The sequence below is a fragment of the Ranitomeya variabilis genome, chromosome 1, assembly GCF_051348905.1.
Source record: "Ranitomeya variabilis isolate aRanVar5 chromosome 1, aRanVar5.hap1, whole genome shotgun sequence".
Lineage (NCBI taxonomy): Eukaryota > Metazoa > Chordata > Amphibia > Anura > Dendrobatidae > Ranitomeya > Ranitomeya variabilis.
The window spans coordinates 271,553,439-271,576,413 of record NC_135232.1 but is presented as its reverse complement, the minus strand read 5'-3'; the positions used below and the strand labels follow the sequence as shown (position 1 = coordinate 271,576,413).

General features: G+C 41.2%; 1 protein-coding gene across 2 annotated transcripts in view; it reads left to right on the top strand.

Moving 5' to 3' along the window:
* Nucleotides 1-22,975, top strand: part of BCR (BCR activator of RhoGEF and GTPase) — a 72,285-nt gene that overhangs the window by 27,667 nt on the left and 21,643 nt on the right. Inside the window, exons 1-12 of one of the 2 annotated variants that reach the window (XM_077293778.1) lie at nucleotides 1,228-1,293; nucleotides 2,042-2,149; nucleotides 4,372-4,432; nucleotides 4,641-4,693; nucleotides 11,243-11,383; nucleotides 20,541-20,662; nucleotides 20,745-20,913; nucleotides 21,685-21,804; nucleotides 21,902-21,977; nucleotides 22,090-22,194; nucleotides 22,292-22,366; nucleotides 22,475-22,572. In XM_077293778.1, coding sequence (XP_077149893.1) covers nucleotides 2,093-2,149; nucleotides 4,372-4,432; nucleotides 4,641-4,693; nucleotides 11,243-11,383; nucleotides 20,541-20,662; nucleotides 20,745-20,913; nucleotides 21,685-21,804; nucleotides 21,902-21,977; nucleotides 22,090-22,194; nucleotides 22,292-22,366; nucleotides 22,475-22,572 — 1,077 coding nt within the window. In that variant the 5' untranslated portion in view covers nucleotides 1,228-1,293; nucleotides 2,042-2,092. Of the gene's footprint in view, nucleotides 1-1,227; nucleotides 1,294-2,041; nucleotides 2,150-4,371; nucleotides 4,433-4,640; nucleotides 4,694-11,242; nucleotides 11,384-20,540; nucleotides 20,663-20,744; nucleotides 20,914-21,684; nucleotides 21,805-21,901; nucleotides 21,978-22,089; nucleotides 22,195-22,291; nucleotides 22,367-22,474; nucleotides 22,573-22,975 lie in introns of those variants that run through there. The other variant, XM_077293771.1, reaches the window with a different exon arrangement.

Below are 22,975 nucleotides of genomic sequence, written 5' to 3'. Positions count from 1 at the left end.
CATCCTGCAGACAACTTTGCAGGATGCGTTTTTTCTCCTAAACGACGCATTGTGACGTATTCTAAACGACGCTAGTGGTTACATTGAACTTTTTTTGTGCGTCGCGACCGCCAAAACACGACGCATCCATCACACGACGGATGCGACGTGTGCCCATCCGACGCGATACATCGCTTACTCAAGTCTATGTGCAAAAAACGCATCCTGCAAGTACATTTGCAGGATCCGTTTGTTGCCCTTAACGACGGATTGCGACGGACCAAGAAAGACGGAAGTGTAAAAGTACCCTAAGAGGAAAAACAAACTAAAACATCAAGAATACAGAGACAACATATATTGGACTATTTATTTATGCACGGTTTATTGAAAGTTTAGATATGCTTTAAGAAGTACTTGCCTTAATCCTTCTTTCCTGTTCACTCCGGAGGCTCTGATGATTATCATGAACATAAACTGCAGCACAGATTCATCTCAGCTAAAAGTCTAGACCTTAAATCAGGAATAGGACAGACATTTATAGGACATTTCATAACTTTCCCAAATTCTTATGAAAAAAATATTCTCCACAAACTGCATTGAACTACTATACCCAATTTATTATATATTTTAGGAGTCGGTCCATTTTATACCAACTCCAACTCTACCAAAATGGGCTCAAACTCCAACTCCACAGCCCTGCTTTGTAGAGCCTCCTTTTGCTGCAATTACAGCTGCAAGCCACTTTGGATAAGTAGCAATGAACAGAAGAATGCGGCACACTCACCGATCCAGATGCAACGCTTTATTGAAGATTCTTATACAGACATCTCAGACACGGTCCGGGACGGTGAAACAGGAAGGAGGTGAGCAGGATGTGACGACGGCCGTTTCGCGCTTACGTCAGCGCTTCAACGGGTCCCGTATATAAGAATCTTCAATAAAGCATTGCATCTGGATCCGTGAGTGTGCCGCATTCTTCTGTTCATTGCTGCTTGTTCATCCTCATTCCTGCGAGCACCTCGACCGTGACCCTGGATCCTGGTTCAGCGTCGTAGTGACTGTTAACTGTTTGTGGTCCAGCAGCAGCTGTGCAGTCATAGCTTTGTTTCTTGCTTTGTGCCATTTTGGATAAGTCTCTATAAACGTACTACATCTTGCCACTGTGATTTTTTTGCCCATTCTTCAAGGCTAAACTGCTCCAGCTCCTTCAAGTTAGATGGTTTCCTCTGAACAGCAAGTTTGGTATCCGAAACGCTCGTTGGGGTGGGCACACAGGCATTGTGAGTCCCTGCTTCTTTTGGTGTCAGTTCTCAGGTATAATACCTATCATTCTTTGTGACCATGGCATCACCTTTGGTGACAATGTTTGGGCCACCACTTTAGGGCCATCTATTTCACATTTACCTTCTCTGTGGTGACTATTGTTTTTGCTTATGCCTATTTGGATTATCTGACATGATTCCATTTGCTTCTTACTGCAGAGTTACCTCATATATTTTAACTTTGCTACATTTGTCCTATTACAAATATTCTGTTACTGTGGTATAACATAGCTCCTTGCTCTGAGTGTCCCATGCACATATTTTGTATATGTTTTGTGTACGGTATGTTGTTTTTCCAAGTTTTTTCCGTGTCTGTTCTACTACCATTTGCTTAATAAAGATTTGTTTCTATTTTACTCCATATGGGACTTTTTGATCGTTTTTTTCTTTCCCCCTTGTACTTCCCCCAACTTATACTATTTAGTGCTGATGCATCCCACACAAATCAGATTACCAAATATTTTAGCACGGGTTGTAATGTAACAAAATAGGTAAAAAGCCAAGGGGGTGAAAACTTTCACAAGCCACTGTATGTCTGCACTCTCATTGATGTATAAGTGATATCCTGTTACACTAGATAAATCTATCCTTACTTTGCAAGAATTTAGAAGTTTTATGGTATTATATGAAGTACATTTTTCCCAATTATTTAATTATCTATCTTTTGCTATTTTCACTCTACACCTTTTTTTTTTTTATTTTCCACCTTTCTAATTCTTCCTCGCTCTTTCCATGTACAGGCCAGCCAGCTGGGTGTGTATCGCGCCTTTGTTGACAACTATGAGGTTGCTATGGAAACGGCGGAGAAATGTTGTCAAGCTAACGCTCAGTTTGCTGAAATTTCCGAGGTGAGAAGAGCATTAATCCTTTCATGCTTAAAATAAAAAGTGTGCAACATAAGAAAAAAAATCATTTTAGTGACTTCGTAATTCCTTGATAATGCAGAAAACTACGCTCTGTGACCATCTGCTATACAGTTTCAAAGGGGTTTTGCCATAATTGCCATTTATCACCTTCTGACAGGATGGCTACTGAAGTGATTGATGTCTGATCATTGGGGCAACTACTGGAACCACCACGGGGGTCCCTAGTACTGCCCGTCCGCATCATTGCACGATTGCAGAGAGAAGGAGTGTGAATGGGGCAGTTCTTGAATTTCACTCCCTTCAAACTCCTCCTTATTGTGAAGTAAGGGGGAATTGAGGGGCTTTGAAATCCTCCGTCTCCATTCTACTGATCGATCAGGATCCCATTGGTGAGGACCCCATCAATGAGACTTTTATCAATAATATTGTAGATATATCATAAATATCCATTGTGGGAAAGCTCTTTTAAGGTAAAACCACCACATCTTAACATGCAGCTGACCATCTTGAATGAAATTCATCTTTCGCTCTTCACAATAATAGCATTAACTCGTCACCATCCTTTGATATCTTTGACTTTTCTTATAAATCAACTGATTTATGTAGGAGTCTTTTTGGGGCTGCAGAATGCATACTGGACTTCCATTTGACTACTTATGGTTAGTCTGGACTACTTATGCACTTCTAGACTACTTATGGTTAATCTGGACTACATATGGACTTATAGACTACTTATGGTTAATCTAGACTACTTATGAACTTATAGACTACTTATGGACTTATAGACTACTTATGGTTAATCTGGACTACTTATGGACTTATAGACTACTTATGGTTAATCTGGACTACTTATGAATTTATAGACTACTTATGGTTAATCTGGACTACTTATGGACTTATAGACTACTTATGGTTAATCTGGACTACTTATGGACTTATAGACTACTTATGGTTAATCTGGACTACTTATGGACTTATAGACTACTTATGGTTAATCTGGACTACTTATGGTTAATCTGGACTACTTATGAATTTATAGACTACTTATGGTTAATCTGGACTACTTATGAACTTATAGACTACTTATGGTTAGTCTGGAGTACTTATGGACTTATAGACTACTTCTGGTTATATAAACCGATATTGATGAACAATACACAGTGTGCCTCCCCCGGAAGAAGGTACGCACGCCAAAACGCGCGTAGGGGTTGTGGCGCCGCAGGTCTGAGGTAAATATGCTGCACGAGTGGTTATAACTCCCTTAATGTTTTCCTTTGTGTTGTTGCTGGATGCTTTTTACCAGCGTGGTGTGTTATGCTCCATTTTGTTGGACCCACTATGCACATGTGTTATGATTATATTAAGGGTATCAGTACTATTACATGCATGTTTGTAGCCTCTGACCTGTGGCTCCCTCGTAGTTGTCATTTATCAGAGTATCCCACAGATTGTTAGGATTTGATTTTAATGTGGTTTGTATAATAAAAATTATTGTGCTCGAGTTTGATCCTGTTTGTGCAAATTTATTTCTATGTAGGGGTTACTTCTGGTTACTCTGGACTACTTATGGACTTATAGACTACTTATGGTTAATCTGGACTTCATATGGACTTATAGACTACTTATGGTTAATCTGGACTTCATATGGACTTATAGACTACTTATGGTTAATCTGGACTACTTATGAACTTATAGACTACTTATGGCTAATCTGGACTACTTGAGGTCTTATAGACTACTTATGGTTAATCTAGACTACTTATGGTTAGTCTGGAGTACTTATGGACTTATAGACTACTTATGGTTAGTCTGGAGTACTTATGGACTTATAGACTACTTATGGTTATGTGTGCAATCAAGTATAAATAAACATTAATCTTCTATTATGGACTTACAGAATACTTATGGTTAATCTGGACTACTTATGGTTAGTCTGGACTACTTATGGACTACTTATGGTTAATCTGGACTACTTATGGATTTATAGACTACTTACGGTTAATCTGGACTACTTATGGGCTTATAGACTACTTATGGTTATGTGTGCAATCTAGTATAAATAAACATTAATCTTCCATGTTCTTTTTCCTCACATTTGTTCTTAATTCATCCATATACAAAGACAGTCAGTAGTTATTGAATCTCTAAGATGGAATTTGTCTGAAATAAAAATAGCATGAATATCCTGGAATTTTTGCTTCTAGAATTTAAGAGCCAGAAGCACCCGTGAGTCCAAGGAGCAGCCGGCTAAAACCTCCCTGGAGGGTGAGTGATTTGCATTTGTAAAGGGATAGGGATGGGCTGGTTGGCATTATTGGGGCAGGACATTTTGTGATCTTCAGAAACATACTTACAGTATAATGGCCAAATTGGTGTTGACGGGAATCTTGGAATATTGGCTAGTCCTGGGTGTGTCATCCTGTTTTATGCTGTAATGGTAAAATGTGCCACCCTGTCTGTTCTTTGTCTGTAGCTCTTCTCTATAAGCCGGTGGATCGTGTGACACGCAGTACACTTGTTCTACATGTGAGTGATTTTATATTATATGTGACTATAATGTATATAGGCAAACTCCAGTCATTCTGCAATTTTACAGTGAAGGACCCCCAGTAATACAGCTGTGGCTTTTGTTTAATGAGGACCTTTCACCAAACATTTCATGTTGAACTGGACACAGAATATAATAATGGCTGCAGAGCGGAATAAAACGTTGTTGTTGTGTTTTTGTTTTGTTTTCATTTTACCTCTCCTTTACGAAGATATTAGCAATCAAAGTATTTGGTCCCCAATGACTTAAATTTCAGTTAAAGGGAATCTGTCAGCAGGTTTTTTACTATGTATTCTGAGATGATATAGGGCTGAGACCCTCATTCCAGCCATGTATCATTTCCCAGACTGCTTGGTGTAGTATTGATAAAATCCCTGTTTTCTCTGTTGTAGATGTAGCAGTGCTCAGAATGCTGAGCTGTGTATAACCCCACCCACACACCCCTGACTGTCAGCTTCATGTGTACACTGTACATTGTCAGATTGTCAGCAAGCTGCCAATCAGTGGTGGGGGCAAGGTTACACACATCTAGTTGGATTTCCTGGCCACAACTAGTCTGGCAATGATAATCTTCTTCTGGTAAAACACTGATTGTATTGCTGAGAAAGTGACACATTGCTGTAATCAGGCTCTCTGCTTCTGCATTATGTTGCTCTCCGATTAATTGGCAAAAACCTGCTGACAGATTATCTTTTAAGTGAACCTGTCAGCAGGATTTTGCTCAGTAAACTACAGTGAAGAATCAGTGACCTGTCATAAGCCCATACAGATGAATACCTAAGCAGAGCACCACATAAAGACCCCCCTACCCACCACAGGCCGCACCGGAGCTCGGGCATATCATTAGTTGAAAACTACAAATACAGATTAAACAACAACCACAAGATGGATTTCATCAACCAAGGTATCATTTTAATCAGTATAATGGCGCCAACCTAAAACTGTAGGTTACTCAGCACAATCCTGCTGACAGCATGCACTTACAGGTGCTTCTCATAAAATTATAATATCATCAAGAACTTAATTTACTTCAGTTCTTCAATATAAAAAGTGAAACTCATATATTGTATAGAGTCACTACAAACAGAGTGCTCCATTTCAAGTGTTTATTTCTGTTAATGTTGATGATTATGGCTTACAGCCAGTGAAAACCCAAAAGTCATTATCTCGGTAAATTAGAATAATTAACAAAAAAACACCTGCAAAGGATTCCTAAGTGTTTAAGAAGGTCTCTTAGGGTACTGTTACACAGTGGCATTTTCATCGCTACGACGGTACGATTCGTGACGTTCCAGCGATATCCATACGATATCGCTGTGTCTGACACGCAGCAGCGATCAGGGACCCTGCTGAGAATCGTACGTCGTAGCAGATCGTTTGGAACTTTCTTTCGTCGCTGGATCTCCCGCTGTCATCGCTGGATCGTTGTGTGTGACAGCGATCCAGTGATGCGTTCGCTTGTAACCAGGGTAAACATTGGGTTACTAAGCGCAGGGCCGCGCTTAGTAACCCGATGTTTACCGTGGTTACCAGCGTAAAAGTAAAAAAAACAAACAGTACATACTCACATTCCGGTGTCTGTCCCCCGGCGTTCTGCTTCTCTGCATTGTGAGCGCCGGCCGGCCGGAAAGCGAGCACAGCGGTGACGTCACCGCTGTGGTTTCCGGCTGGCGCAGACACAGTGCAGAGAAGCAGAACGCCGGGGCACAGACACCGGAATGTAAGTATGTACTGTTTGGTTTTTTTTACTTTTACGCTGGTAACCACGGTAAACATCGGGTTACTAAGCGCGGCCCTACGCTTAGTAACCCGATGTTTACCCTGGTTACCCGGGACCTCGGCATCGTTGGTCGCTGGAGAGCTGTCTGTGTGACAGCTCCCCAGCGACCACACAACCACTTACCAACGATCACGGCCAGGTCGTATTGCTGGTCGTGATCGTTGGTAAATCGTTATGTGAGACGGTACCCTTAGTCTGTTTCAGTAGGCTCCACAATCATGGGGAAGACTGCTGACTTGACAGATGACCAGAAGGCAGTCATTGATACATTCCACAAGGAGGGTAAGAAACAAAAGGTCATCGCTAAAGAAGCTGGCTGTTCACAGAGTGCTGTATCCAAGCATAGTAATGGAAAGTTGAGTGGAAGGAAAAAGTGTGGTAGTAAAAGGTGCACAAGCAACCAGGATAAACACAGCCTTGAAAGGATTAAGAAAAGGCTATTCAAAATTTGGGGGAGATTCACATGGAGTGGACTGCTGCTGGAGTCATTGCTTCAGGAGCCACCACACACAGACGTATCCTGGACATGGGCTACAAGTGTCGCATTCCTTGTGTCAAGCCACTCATGACCAATAGACAACGCTAGAAGCGACTTACCTGGGCCAAGGAGAAAAAAAACTGGACTGTTGCTCAGTGGTTCAAGATGCTGTTTTCAAATGAAGGTAAAATTTGCATTTCATTTGTAAATATAGGTCCCAGAGTCTGGAGGAAGAGTGGAGAAGCCACAATCTGAGCTGCTTCAGGTGTAGTGTGAAGTTTCCACAATCAGTGATGGTTTGGGGAGTCATGTCATCTGCTGGTGTAGGTCCACTGTGTTTTATCAAGACCAAAGTCAGCGCAGCAGTCTACCAGGAAATTTTAGAGCACTTCATGCTTCCCTCTGCTGACAAGCTTTTTGGATCTGGAAATTTCATTCTCCAGCAGGACTTGGCACCTTTCCACACTGCCAAAAGTACCAATACCTGGTTTAAAAACAACAGTATCATTGTGCTTGATTGGCCAGCAAACTCGCCTGACTTTAACCCCATAGAGAATCTATGGGGTATTGTCAAGAGGAAGATGAGAGACTCCAGACCCAACAATGCAGATGAGCTGAAGGCTGATATCAAAGCAACCTGGGCTTCCATAACACCTCAGCAGTGCCACAGGCACTCAATGCCAGGCCACATTTATGCAGTAATTCATGCAAAAGGAGCCCTGACCAAGTATTGAGTGCATTTACTGTACATACATTTCAGTAGGTCAATATTTTGGATTTTAAAATCATTTTTCAAGCTGGTGTTATAAATTATTCTAATTTACTGAGATAATGACTTTTGGGTTTTCATTGGCTGTAAGCCATAATCATTAACAGAAATAAACACTTGAAACAGATTACTCTGTTTGTAATAACTCTATATGATATATGAGTTTCACTTTTTGTATTGACGAACTGAAAGAAATTAACTTTTTGATTATATAATAATTTTGTGAGAAGCAACTGTATGTCTGCTGTTCGCTAGGGAACTTATAATCGCTCTGCAGTGAGATCAGAGCAGGGTGTCATTATATCTATAAAAATAAAAAAGATATCTCAGATAGGAGTAGTCCAGAACAGAAAGGTTACTTCTTTGTGAGACATATAATGACACCCTGCTCTGATATCACTGCAGAGTGATTTCATCGTGCCTTGAGCACAGCAGACATAAGTTTAACAACACATCTTTGGATAGGCAGTGTGGGGGAAGGGCAGTTCAGTAGAGCAGGCTGTGTTGTGAGAATAGGAGAGCTGATTGAAGGGTTTGTAGTGTAACATAGCTAAACTCAGCTGTGGTTCCTCTTCCCCCTACAGTGATTCATGCAGGAGGTTAGACAAAGATCAGGCTGTGGTGGGGGCATGTTCTTTTTATCCCATGAGTGTTGCTGCCTGCCCAAGATTAGTCAGCATCCTATAGGGGAAATAACTGCATGCCCCAGTGAAAACTATTGGATAACACACAGTTAAATAAAAATTAACTCATTAGATGCAAAATTCTTTGATTTCTAATATCTCCGCCAACAGGAAATTGAAATTAAAAAAAAAAAGTATTCTACTCTGCAGCAACTATTACCATATTTTTCGGACCATAAGACCCACCAGATTTTAAGACGCACCTAGGTTTTAGAGGAGGAAAATAGAAAAAAGTAAGCAAAAAATGTAATGACACTGTTATTGGGGGGATCTGCTGCTGACACTGTTATAGGGGTAATGTCCCCTAATTCTGTACTAATGATCCCCATCCTGGTATACATGGCTGCCCGTCCAGGTATACATGGCTGCCCGTCCAGGTATACATGGCTGCCCGTCCAGGTATACATGGCTGCCCTTCCAGGTATACATGGCTGCCCGTCCAGGTATACATGGCTGCCCGTCCAGGTATACATGGCTCCCCGTCCAGGTATACATGACCCCAATCATGCCGCACACATAAAAAATAAGCAACAATTCTACTGACCTTCTCTCCGCCTCCTCGCAGCGCGCCGTCCAGTTTTGATGCTGGCAGCTGACATAGGCATGTAAGAAGCATGTGACGTCACTGCCATGCTTCCCCATACGCCGACGTCAGCTTCCGGAATATTCACTGCTTCATACGCCCGGAACAATGGGAGTGGGGGGCAGTGAATATTCATTTTCCTTAATTGCGGACACGCGTGATCCCCTCGTCACTGCAGGAGCGGAGGGCTGCAGCTAACACATGTGCCCGATATTAAAGAGCATGATTATTCACTTCAGTACAGGCATCAGTACATAGAGGTGGGAGGGACTATGGGCGTGGGGAGCAGTGAACATTCATTTTCTTTAATAGTTGGCACACTTGTTAGGCGTAGCAGCCGGCTCCTGCCTCCTGTGACCTGCTCCTCCGCCGCCCCTCCATCTCCTCCCCCCTTTCCACAGCCAGACTAGAAGGTACATCTGGACTATAAGATGCACCTCCCACTTTCCTCCAAATTTTTTAGGCGAAAAAGTGTGCCTTATAGTTCGCAAAATACAGTAAATCCTGTTTTCAGTTTAACATGAAAGAATATGTAAATCCCTGATATTTTTATTTATTCACATAAATTTCAGTCTGCAATGTATATTTAGGCTTCTTTCACAAATTCCGTTGACAGGCGGCCGTCAGAATGCATCAATGCAATGGATGTCTTAAAAATAGTGGAAAAAGGATGTGTCCTGATGGATGCGTTGAAGTTGGCGCTGAGAGAGAGAGAGATTCCCCTGACTAGAAAATCCTTCCAGGCATGCTCAGAATACAAAAACGGGATACTTCACTGGATTCCTGTTTTTGACGGTCAGTGACGGATCCTGCGCCCATAGGCTTCCATTATAGCCGCTGACGGGCAGCGCAGGACTCGTCACTGAGCGATTTTCTGATGTGCACAAAAATGTTCCTCTGAATGTTTTCTCCGCCCGACGGACAGTTACCGTATTTTTCGGACTATAAGACGCTCCGGACTAAAGGCGCACCCAGGTTTTAGAGGTGGAAAATAGGGAAAAAAATATTTGAAGCAAAAAAATGTGGTAAAATATTTAATAACATACTATTATATGTGGTGTTATTATATATAATAGTATGTTATTATGTTGGAAGCTGCGGGACCAGTGTGGTGTCTGTGAAGTACTATATGAAGATGCTGGAGGGTGAGTATAAGAATGGGGGCACAGGGCTTATATTGAAAGCACCACTCCAGCACTGCAAAATAACACTGGAGTGCTGCTTTAAAATCCCATGGGAGAACTATAACTCCCAGCATGTCCTGCAGATCCTATGACATGCTGGGAGTTATAGTTCACTAAAGGAGTGGCAGAGTGCTTTATTGTGTTTTGGAAAGACTAACCTCTTAATTGTGGCAGCCAGCCACACTGTGGTGAGGTAAAAGCATCCCATGACTGCACACACAGAGCCCTCCCTCTTATTGCCTTTCCACAGCACAGGTAATGGAAGCCAGCAGATTCTAGTGTTGGAGTCTGAAGGACCTGTGATGATGTCAAGAAGAGGGAGGGCTCTGTGCTGCCATGTGATGCTCCAGCCCGCCCACTTCTGACATCATCACAGGTCCTCCTTGTGCACACTGCACAGCACTCAGCTCCAGCCCAGGAAGGTATGCAGCGATCTCCTCTCCCCCGGACCCTGCTGCTGCTGCCTCCTCCTCCTCCGGACACACAGATCTCCCCAGCTGCTGCAGGAATCAGCGCTGAGGAAACCATGTGTGTCCCTGCTTAAGTGCAGTATTCATTTGCTGCTCCCGACTCACCGCTCAGCTGGGCAGGGAGTAGCTAATGAATATTCACTGCACTTAATCATCGGGACCACATGGTTTCCCCAGCGCTGATTCCCGGCAGTGGGGACATTTTTCTGCCTCCTGAAGTGGGATAACAGTGCGATCCCACTCGCTGCTGCCTCCCTCCCCACATGCTACATCCCTACCATAAGACGCACCCACACTTTCCTCACAAATTTGGAGGAAAAAAAGTGTGTCTTATGGTCAGAAAAATACGGTATTTTCAGACGGATCTAGTGCACGACGGATGAAACGGATGGCCATCCGTCACAATCCGTCGCTAATACAAGTCTATGGGAAAAAAACAGGATCCTGCAGAAAAATTTGCAGGATCCTGTTTTTTCAAAAATCGACGGATTATGATGGGAGGTAAAAGACGGAAGTGTGAAAAAGGCCTTAGATGAAACAAATAAATACTTTGATTTCTGAATCATTTTAATGCTTGTAGGACTTGCTGAAGCATACACCCAGTGGGCATCCAGACTACCCCCTACTTCAAGATGCACTTCGAATTTCCCAAAACTTCTTATCTAGCATCAATGAGGAGATCACACCACGTCGGCAGTCAATGACTGTTCAAAAAGGAGAAGTAAGTGGCCACCGTAGAGGTCTGAGTATTAAGATTTGGAAATTACTTTCTCCACACATTTATAGAGCATTCACATATTGGCTTTTAACCCCTTTGTGACCATCCGATTTTTCATTTTTGCACTTTCATTTTCTCCTTTCCTTCCAACAGCCATAACTTTTTATATTTTTCCATTAATAAAGCTGAGCTGTGTGAGGGCTTGTTCTTTATGGGACGGGTAGAAGTTTTGAATTACAGTATTCATTTTAATGTATCATGTCGTTAAAATTGGGAATAATATTCCAAGAGGGATGATATTGTGGAAAAAAACTTGTAGTTTATTTTATATTTTAGCAGTGAAAAAAATTCTGAAATTTGTAAGAAAAAAAATTAAAACATTTTTTGTTTGTCATCATTTTCTGAAATTCATAAAAAAATGTATTTTGTCTTGGTGGAGCTGTAAAAAGGGCTTGTTTTTTTTTTGCGTGCCAACCTGTAGTTTTCATTGATACCATTTTTGGGTACGTATGATACATTGATCATTTTTTGTTGCATTTTTTTGTGAGGAACTATGCTTTTGTTAACCACATTAATTTTATGTTTAACTAGTTTTATATTTTGATACAGTGGACTTTTCTGCAGATCCCTTATCAGTGATGCAAATCTCACTGTTTTAATGGACTTTTTTTGTCGCTATTTTTTCTTTCCCCCTCCCTTTGCACCACCTCCGCATTAGCTCGCTAGTTCGTGCTTGTTTTTGGCAAGGACTTTTTTTTCTTTTCTCTTTTTTTTCTGTCTTTATTTTTTATTTTTTTATTTTATTTTTTAGCCCCTTTTTGTGCCACATCCGTGCCTGCATACTACAGCCGTCGAACACTGATCACTGGCGCACATCGGTGATCGGCCTCGGGTTGTTGCTTTTTTTTTTTTAATTTGGTGTGAAAAAAGAATAAAACATTTTTTATATCAGTTAATAAGACTAGATTAGGGACAGTAAAAATTTACCGTAGTAATGACTAGTAATAACTGAATTAATTTTTCTAAATTTTACTGAATTTTTTTTCTGAATAAAATTTGGTACACACTCGGGCACCGCATACGTGAAAAAATGTCCTAATCACTGTGTTCAGCTGAAAGAGGCATACACCTTCATTACCTCCATCACTGATAGTGAGGTAGAGGGTTCCACCTTCCTTTTATTTTTCCTCCTCCTACTCTTCCTCAAGTGATACTGAACCGCCACAGAGCGCACCATGACAGAAAATGAAACAGCACCCGCCGTTATTGACCCTGTATAGACCTCACCCCCCAAGATTATGAGCTACTGATTCCTGATTTTGTGGCGCAATCAGGACTCAAATTTGACGCCACTGGTCTCACAGACATAGACTTTTTGAAAGTCTTTTTCTCTGAGGATTTTGTAAAACCTAGTGGTGGGCCAGACAGATTTGTACTCCCAGCAATTTTTGGCCCAAAACCTCCCTTAATTATTTTCTATCTGGACCCCTGTAGACGCAATAGAAATGATTACGTTTTGCGGACTTTTCCTTCATAAGGCATTAGTGAAGAAACCATAACTGGCAATATTGGAGTGTTGATGTTTTATACAACACTCCGTTGTTCCACATGGTGTTGACCCGTAAACGATTTGAAGCAAGTAAAAAATGTTTGCATTACAACGATAATGCACAATGTCATCCCCAAGATGACCCCATTTTTGACCAACTTTTTCAGAGTTCAGCCGGTCATTGATCACTTCAGCAACAAGTTTGCTGAGATGTACATTTCCCAAAGGGACATCTGCGTGGATAAGTCCCTAATACATTTCAAGGGGAAGCTAAAATTCCGGCAATACCTTTCCAGTAAGAGGGCCAGGTACGAAATTAAACTCTACAAGCTGTGCGAGAGTACCTTACGGTATACCCACATTCTTACAGTTTATGAAGGGACGGACACCCGGATTGAACCCCCTGAATGTCCCCCCGGTCCTGGAAGTGAGTGGGAAAATTGTGTGGGATTTGGTGCACACACTGCTGGATGAAGGTTATCGCCTCTACTTAGATAACTTTTATACCAGTATCCTACTCTTCAAGTCCCTCTCTGCACGAGCTACCACAGCCTGTAGTACTGTCTGCAAAAATCATAAGCCTCTCTAAGACGCTAATTAGGCAGCTTCTCAGAAAGGGTGAAGGTGGAGCCCAATGTAGCAACAGCATGCTGGTGGTCAAGTAAAAGGACAAGAGGGATGTCCTTTTCTTGACCACCATACATGGTGATAGCAGCACCCCCACCGCTGTGCGAGATACTTTTACACAGGTCACCAAATCAGACTGTGTCCTGGGGTACAATAAGAACATGGGGGAAGTTGATCTCTGATCAAGTCCTCCAGCCGTACAGTGCCATGAGAAAGGCCAAAGTGTGGTACAAGAAGCTGACTGTGCCCATCGTAAGGATGACAATGTACAATGCTTATGTGCTATCACGATGTGCAGGCCAGACTGGTACATCGCACCTTCAGTTCCAGGAGGTAGTGATCCAAGGCCCTAATCTTTGGAGGTCAGGAAGGAGCGGGCCCCAGTACTTCCGGAACTGAAGGTGCTCGTATCGTTCCAGGCCAACATTTCCCCGGAGAGGTCCCTCAAACCACAAAGAAAGGAAGGTAGCAAAAGATTGCTTCAAACTGTACCATACATCCATAGGCTAAATTAATTTCTGACTTGAACAACTCACGTATGCCATCCTGACGTACACTACACCACTCACGTATGCCAACCTGATGCACTCTACATAACTTTCTTTATTATAAAATTTACATAGCAGGAAGCACTAGTTCAATTCCAAAATAGGGTCACTTGTGGGGGGCTTCCACCATTTACGCGCATAAGAAGAGGCAAACGGGACATGACGTCCGCTCACAATTCCTTCCAATTTTGTGTTCAAAAAGTCAATCTGTGCTCCTTTTCTTCCAAGCCCTGCTGTGCACCCAAACAGTGTTTTTCCCCCACATGGGGTATGTGCATGCTCAGGAGAAATTGCACAACAAATTTTGGCATCCATTTTTTTCCTGTTATCTTTGTGAAAGTAAACAAAAATGGGTCTAAAGTAAACTTTTTGTGACTGAAAAGTTAAATGTTCTTTTTTTTTCCTTCCATATTGCATCGGTTCATGTGTAGCACCTTAAGGGTTAATAAACTTTGTTAATTTGGTTTTGAGCACCATGAGGGGTGCAGTTTTAAGAATGGTGTCCTTTTGGGGTATTTTCTGTCATATAGGCAAAATGGTTTTGTAAATGTTGTTGTAAAAATGAGAAATCGCTTGCCAACTTGTAACCCTTATAACTTCAAAACAAAAAAGTTGTTTAAAAAATTGTGCTGATGTAAAGTAGACATGTGGGAAATGTCATTTACTAAATATTTTGTGTGACATATCTCTGTGATTTAAGGGCATACAAATTCAAAGTTTGAAAATTACAACATTTTCCAAATTTCCAATTTTTTTCCACAAATAAACGCAAGTCAAATTGACCAAATTTTAGTACAATTTATCAAGAAAAGACAAATCTCTGAATTGGTGGGATCCTTTAAAGCGTTGCAGAGTTATTACACCATAAAGTGACAGTGGTCAGAGTTGTAAAATTTGACCTGGTCATGAAGGTGAAAACTTGGGGTTCACCTGCAATTGTTTCATCACTTATACTATATACTGCACTACTACAGTAAAGATGGCAATTACCTATTGGTCCCCTAGGATCTCACAGGTGGCCGATGGGCACCAGTGAGCAAGCACAGCATGGATCAAACTATTTAAGTGGCTCTGTCAGTGATTGCCAGCGATATTTAAATAGTTAAACATTTGTGATTGTGGCTAATGCTGTCCGCTGCTGTTGTGTGCAGATGTCGGCTATGAATTACAGCCGGCATCTGAGCTATAAGGAGTGGACCTAGCTGCTGAGCCTGCTCCACCCATGCGTACCCTGGCCATGACTAACAAGTATGGCAGAGTGCACGAGGGAGATAATAATTTACACTTTTAACCCCTTTCCGAAATCAGGCGTAATAATACGCCGATGTCAGACACCCTCACTTTGATGTGGGCTCCGGCGGTGAGCCCACATCTTTTTTGGCATATGTCAGCTGTTTTGAACAGCTGCGGGAGGAATCGCAAATCCTCTGGCGGCTGTTAACCCATTAAATGCCGCTGTCAAACTCTGACAGCGGCATTTAACATGCGCTGCCGGAAATCCCGCTCATCGGCGCCTGTGTCACATGACTGCGGGTCGCCAATTGGTTTTACATGACAACCAGAGGTCCCCAGCAGGCCTCTATGGTTGTCACTGCCAGATTGCTATGAGTGCCGCCTGGTGGTCAGCGCTCGTAGCAAGTCAGCAATTCTGCTACATACAAGCGATCTGATCATTGCCTGTATGTAGCAGAGGAGATCAGGTTATGGCAGCTTCTAGTCTCCCACGGAGGCTATTAAAGCATGCCAAAAGTAAAGGGAAAAGTTTTTTAAAAATATTAAAAAAATAAAAAATTATAAAAAAATAAAAAAAATATAAAAGTTCAAATCACCCCCCTTTTGCCCTTTTCAAAATAAAACAATAAAAAAAACCATACACATACTTAGATCAGGCGATTCTGAATGCAGCGATACCATCAATAAAAAAAAAGAAATAACCTGATCGCTAAACGGCGTAACGAGAAAAAAAGTGAAAACGCCAGAACTGGGTTTCTTTGGTCACTGCAACATTGCATTAAAATGCAATAATGGGTGATCAAAAGATCGTATCTGCACCAAAATGGTATCTTTAACCCCTTTCTGACATTAGACGTACTATTCCGTCGAGGTGGGGTGGGCCCGTATGACCACCGACGGGATAGTACGTCATATGCGATCTGCCGCGCTCTCGGGGGGAGCGCGGCCGGGTGTCTGCTATGTGCCAGGAGCGATCACGGACCGCTCCTGGCACATTAACCCCCAGGGCACACTGCGATCAAAGATGATCGCAGCATTCCGGCGGCATAGGGAAGCATCGCACAGGGAGGGGGCTCCCTGCGTGCTTCCCTGAGACCCTCGGAGCAACGCGATGTGATCGCGTTGCTCTGAGGGTCTTCTACCACCTCCTCCCTGCAGGTCCCGGATCCAAAATGGCCGTGGGGCTGCTTCCGGGTCCTGCAGGGAGGTGGCTTACAAGCGCCTGCTCAGAGCAGGCGCTGGTAAGCCAGGAGCACTGCCTGTGTGATCGCTGATCTGACACAGTGCTGTGCAAAGTGTCAAATCAGTGATCTGACACTATAGTGTGATGTCCCCTCCTGGGGCAATGTAAAAAAGTTATATATATATATATATATATGTATATGTATATGTAAAAAAAAAAATTAATAAACTAAATGAAGAAAAAAAAAATTGTTCCAATAAATACATTTCTTTATCAAATAAAAAAAAACAATAGAAGTACACATATTAAGTATCGCCGCATCCATAACGACCCGACCTATAAAACTGTCCCCTAGTTAACCCCTTCAGTGAACACAGTCACACAAAAAAAACACGAGGCAAAATACAACGCATTATTATCATACCGCCAAACAAAAAGTGGAATAACACGTGATAAAAAAAAGGATATAAATATCCATGGTACCGCTGAAAACGTCTTCTTCTCCCTCAAAAAACGAGCCGCCATACAGCGTCATCAGCGAAAAAATAAAAAAGTTATAGTCCTCAGAATAAAGCGATGCAAAAATAATTTTTTTTTAATATAAAATAGTTTTTATCGTATAAAAGCGCCAAAACATAAAAAAATGATATAAATGAGGTATCGCTGTAATCGTACTGACCCGAAGAATAAAACTGCTTTATCAATTTTACCGAATTCGGAACGGTATAAACATCCCCCAAAAGAACTTCATGAATAGCTGTTTTTTGGTCATTCTGCCTCACAAAAAACGGAATAAAAAGCGATCAAAAAATGTCACGTGCCCGAAAATGGTTCCAATAAAAACATCAACTCGTCCCGCAAAAAACAACACCTCACATGACTTTGTGGACCAAAATATGGAGACGCAAAAACTATTTTTTGCAATAAAAAGCATCTTTTAGTGTGTGACAGCTGCCAATCTTAAAAATCCGCTAAAAAACTCGCTATAAAAGTAAATCAAACCCCCCTTCATCACCCCCTTAGTTAGGGAAAAATAATAAAATTAAAAAAATGAATTTATTTCCATTTTCCCATTAGGGTTGGGGCTAGGGTTAGGGCTATGGTTGGGGTTGGGGCTAAAGTTAGGGTTAGGGTTTGGATTACATGTACGGTTGTGATTAGGGGTAGGGGTGTGTCAGGGTTAGGGGTGTGGTTAGGGTTACCATTGGGATTAGGGTTAGGGGTGTGTTTGGATTAGGGTTTCAGTTAGAATTGGGGGATTTCCACTGTTTAGGCACATCAGGGGGTCTCCAAATGCGACATGGCGTCCGATCTCAATTCCAGCCAATTCTGCGTTGAAAAAGTAAAACATTCTCCTTCCCTTCTGAGCTCTCCCGTGCGCCCAAACAGCGGTTTACCCCAACATATGGGGTATCAGCGTACTCAGGACACATTGGACAACAACTTTTGGGGTCCAATTTCTCCTGTTACCCTTGGGAAAATACAAAACTGGGGGCTAAAATATAATTTTTGTGGAAAAAAAAGATTTTTTATTTTCATGGCTCTGCATTATTAACTGTAGTGAAACATTTGGGGGTTCAAAGTTCTCACAACACATCTAGATAAGTTCCTTGGGGAGTCTAGTTTCCAATATGGGGTCACTTATGGGGGGTTTCTACTGTTTAGGTACATCAGGGGCTCTGCAAATGCAACATGACGCCTACAGACCAATCCATCCAAGTCTGCATTCCAAACGGCGCTCCTTCCCTTCCGAGCTCTGCCATGCACCCAAACGGTGGTTCCCCCCCACATATGGGGTATCAGCGTACTCAGGTCAAATTGGACAACAACTTTTCGAGTCCAATTTCTCCTCTTACCCTTGGGAAAATACAAAACTAGGGGCTAAAAAACAATTTTTGTGGAAAAAAATATTTTTTATTTTCATGGCGTTATAAACTTCTGTGAAGCACTTGTCAAAGTGCTCACCACACATCTAGATAAGTTCCATGTGCCAAAATTGTGGTTTACCCATATGGGGTATCGGCGTACTCAGGACAAATTGCACAACAACTTTCGTGGTCTAATTTCTCTTGTTACCCTTGTGAAAATAAGAATTTTGGGGCAAAAAGATAATTTTTGTAGAAAAATGCAATTTTTTTTATTTTCACAGCTCTAAGTTATAAACTTCTGTGAAGCACCTGGGGGTTCAAAGTGCTCACCACACATCTAGATAAGTTCCTTAAGGGGTCTACTTTCCAAAATGGTGTCACTTGTGGGGGGTTTCAATGTTTAGGCACATCAGGGGTTCTCCAAACGCGACATTTCGTCCTATCTCAATTATAGTCAATTTTGCATTGAAAAGTCAAATGGCGCTCCTTCCCTTCCAAGCTCTGCCATGCGCCCAAACAGTGGTTTACCCCCACATATGGGGTATCATCGTACTCAGGACAAATTGCACAACAACTTTTGGGGTCCAATTTCTCCTGTTACCCTTGGTAAAATAAAACAAATTGGAGCTGAAGTACATTTTTTGTGAAAAAAAAATTAAATGTTCATTTTTTTAAACATTCCAAAAATTCCTGTGAAACACCTGAAGGGTTAATAATCTTCTTGAATGTGGTTTTGAGCACCTTGAGGGGTGCAGTTTTTAGAATGGTGTCACACTTGGGTATTTTCTATCATATAGACCCCTCAAAGTGACTTCAAATGTGATGTAGTCCCTAAAAAAAATTGCTGGTCAACTTTTAACCCTTATAACTCCCTAACAAAAAAAAATTTGGGTTCCAAAATTGTGCTGATGTAAAGTAGACATGTGGGAAATGTTACTTATTAAGTATTTTGTGTGACATATCTCTGTGATTTAAGGGCATAAAAACTTAAAGTTGGAAAATTGCAAAATTTTCACCAAATTTCCTTTTTTTTCACAATAAACGCAGGTAATATCAAAGAAATTTTACCACTATCATGAAGTACAATATATGACGAGAAAGCAATGTCAGAATCATCAGGATCCGTTGAAGCGTTCCAGAGTTATAACCTCATAAAGGGACAGTGGTCAGAATTGTAAAAATTGGCCCGGTCATTAACGTGCAAACCACCCTTGGGGGTAAAGGGGTTAAAAACGGCATATCGGCATGAAAAAAATAAGCCCTCACCCAACCTGAGATCATGAAAAATGGAGACGCTACGGTTATCGGAAAATGGCGCAATTTTTGTTTTTAAGCAAACTTTGGATTTTTTTTTCACCACCTAGATAGCAAAGAACCCAGACATGTTTGATGTCCATGAACTCGTAATGACCTGGAGAATCATAATGGCAGGACAGTTTTAGCATTTAGTGAACATGGTAAAAAGCAAAACAAAAAACAACTGTGGGATTGCACTTAGGGTATCTTGAAATTTCACACTTGAAATTTTTTTCCTGTTTTCCAGTAGATGATATGGTAAAGTCAATGGTGTCGTTCAAAAGTACAACTCGCAAAAAACAAACCGTCACATGGCCATATTGACAGAAAAAAAAAAGTTATGGCTCTGGGAAAAAGGGGAGCAAAAAATAAAAATACGTCAGGTCATGAAAGGGTTAAAAAAAATTATTATTTTTTTTTTTTTTAAATAAAAACAGTATATGGATACTAAGCTGTGAAATGTGTGATATTTGAAAAAAATCTCAATAATATAATTTTCAGTTACAATCTATATGTACCTCTACTTCGTTTTAGTTTTTTACTTTTTGTCTCAGACCAATAAAGTTTCCATTATATACGCTAGTTACCTAGAGATTTTGTGTGCCAGTTGACGCTAAAAGTATCGAGGAGTAAACTTGACTATAGACACAAATAAGTAGAAATCTATTTCCTGACATGTCTGATGATTAATCTTGACCCATCTCATAATACTGGGCCTATTGCTTGATGTTGGCATCATACAGGATAAACATACATTCTGGAGCAATTTACTGTTTATTATGGACTTGGATGGCAGATAATTTAATGTTTGCTTGTTTTTTCTAGTAAAGTTTTTTCCTATTTTCTTCTTCCATAGCATCGACAGCTTTTGAAGGACAGTTTCATGGTTGAGCTGGTGGAAGGAGCTCGAAAGCTGCGTCATGTCTTTCTTTTCACTGATCTTCTGCTTTGTGCAAAGTTAAAGAAGCAATTAGGAGGGTATGAGTCTATTATTGGTCAAAATATGGTCTTTTCAGAAAATTAACCATGTGTAATAATTTTAATATTTCTAAATACTCAGGAAAAGTCAACAGTATGACTGTAAGTGGTACATTCCTCTTGCGGATCTGTCATTCCAACCTTTGGATGAATCAGAAACTGCAATCAACATTCCTCTTATACAAGACGATGAGCTGGAAACTATTAAAGTGAAAATTTCACAGCTGAAAAGCGATATCCAAAGGGAAAGGGTATGTCTTATCTACCTGTATTTTATACAAGGGGGAGCACAATTGGATTTGAGAATATATTTATAAGAAGTCTCTTGGGTTTGTAATTATTGGCTCCCTTCATTTGTGAGTTTGTAAATAATTCATGTATAATTGGTGAATTTACCAGTTATGAAAGCCTGAGCACTAGTGTCTTGGCTGAGCAAGGATATTCTGCAGAAACGTAGGGAAGTTGTATATTCAGTGGTGGAGAAGATTAGCATTTTGACTTTCAGGGTCTACCCACCCTGTATTGGGCGACACACTATAGTTGGCACTGTAATATCACACCTCCGCTGTATCCTTCCTTCAAAGATCCAGTTCATGTTAATTAGACAATGAATTAAATGCATCTCCTTCAGAAAGTTTCATGACGTCTAAGCAGTATTAAAATGAATACACTATAATAAAAATGGTCATGAAACCAAAATGTTTGACATTGGATCTGCCAATATGTCATTGAATGGCGACTTTGGCCGCGAGAGCAATTCGCTTGGTGCCTCTTCTACATCGCAGCGCTGTAGAAGTGAGTGGGGTTGCATTGTGACACCTACGCAAAATGACAAGGAAGTCGTAAAAAATATCAAATTCTGTTAGGTTTTTTTGTGACTTATTTGTTGCAGTAGTGTAGCGGTCGCAATGCAACCCCTAGCAGCGGCACCGAATGAACTTGGTCTCATGGTGGCTGTCACCACCAAAGCCTTATACTAAACACAATGTCAAACTGAAACACATTTCTCCACTTTTTTTTAGAAGGCAAACAAGGGGGGAAAGGGTCAGGAGCGTCTACGCAAGAAACTTTCAGAACAGGAGTCAATGTTGCTGCTATTGTCCCCAAGTATGGCCTTCCGAGTGCACAATCGCAATGGCAAGGTGACTTTCCCTTTGTATTTCCACCATAGTTGGCACACTTCTACTATCCTACATGCCAGCCTGGTTAGTGTCTTACCTTTAACTGACATTTTTATAGGGTTACACATTCCTAACGTGGTCTGATTATGAGCGGGCAGAATGGGGAGAACACATACGAGAACAGCAGAAGAAATGTGAGTGCAGTGTACATCTGATTACTGTAGCTGTACTTCATTCCTTTTATTGTGTTTCATAGAAATGTCTAGTATTAGTTCGGTCTTTCTTAGTGTCTTCCTTTATATTTAGGCGTAAAAAGCTTCTCTCTTACCTCTTTGGAGATTCAAATGTTAACGAATTCCTGTGTGAAATTACAGACAGTACACCGGGTTCCTCTGACCATTGGGAAAGAAGGTAAAAACACTTGGCACCTATATGTGAAAACAGTATCACATATGCCTGTCTTTGATTTTTAATGTCTTCTGATGACATGAATATTTATTTCCTATAGATGATGAGTCTTCTGGCCTCTATGGGTTCCTGAATGTTATTGTCCATTCTGCTTCTGGATTCCAACAGAGCTCAAGTATGTGCCATTGCCACCTGTACGACCATCACACCGTAGAATACAGTTTTCACATTGTATATAAAAGTGAATAATTTATGACACTGGCATCCTTGTTGGTCCCAATAGATCTGTTCTGCTCTCTTGAAGTGGATTCCTTTGGATATTTTGTTAACAAAGCAAAGACAAGAGTTTACCGGAACACCACTGAACCTAGCTGGAATGAGGTGAGGATTCTGTCCGCTATTCCCTATTCAGACCTCTGGGATTGAGTCTTGGGTTGTTAAAGTTGCAGTTTGTTGATTTTTTTTCCTACACATTTGCAAAACAAAAAAAAATTAACGTGTATTCTCCTGTTAAGATAAATCAATCTGCATCACAAGTACTAAAATAGCAGAAAGTATCAGACGTGAGCAAAACATACTTCACTTTGATTAAAAAGGCAGCGTTATGAACTGTAGTTTTTGGGTCTGCCTACTAGTATCCAAAGTCTCTCCTGTCTCAGAACCGAAATGGTTCTCCTCCAGTGAGCTGCATTAGAACACAGCTTGCCCATTGCTGCATTATTGGGACCACGCGTGACATCTATAGCCAGTCCAAAGTGCCCACCTTCTGACCTTGTGCAGCTAG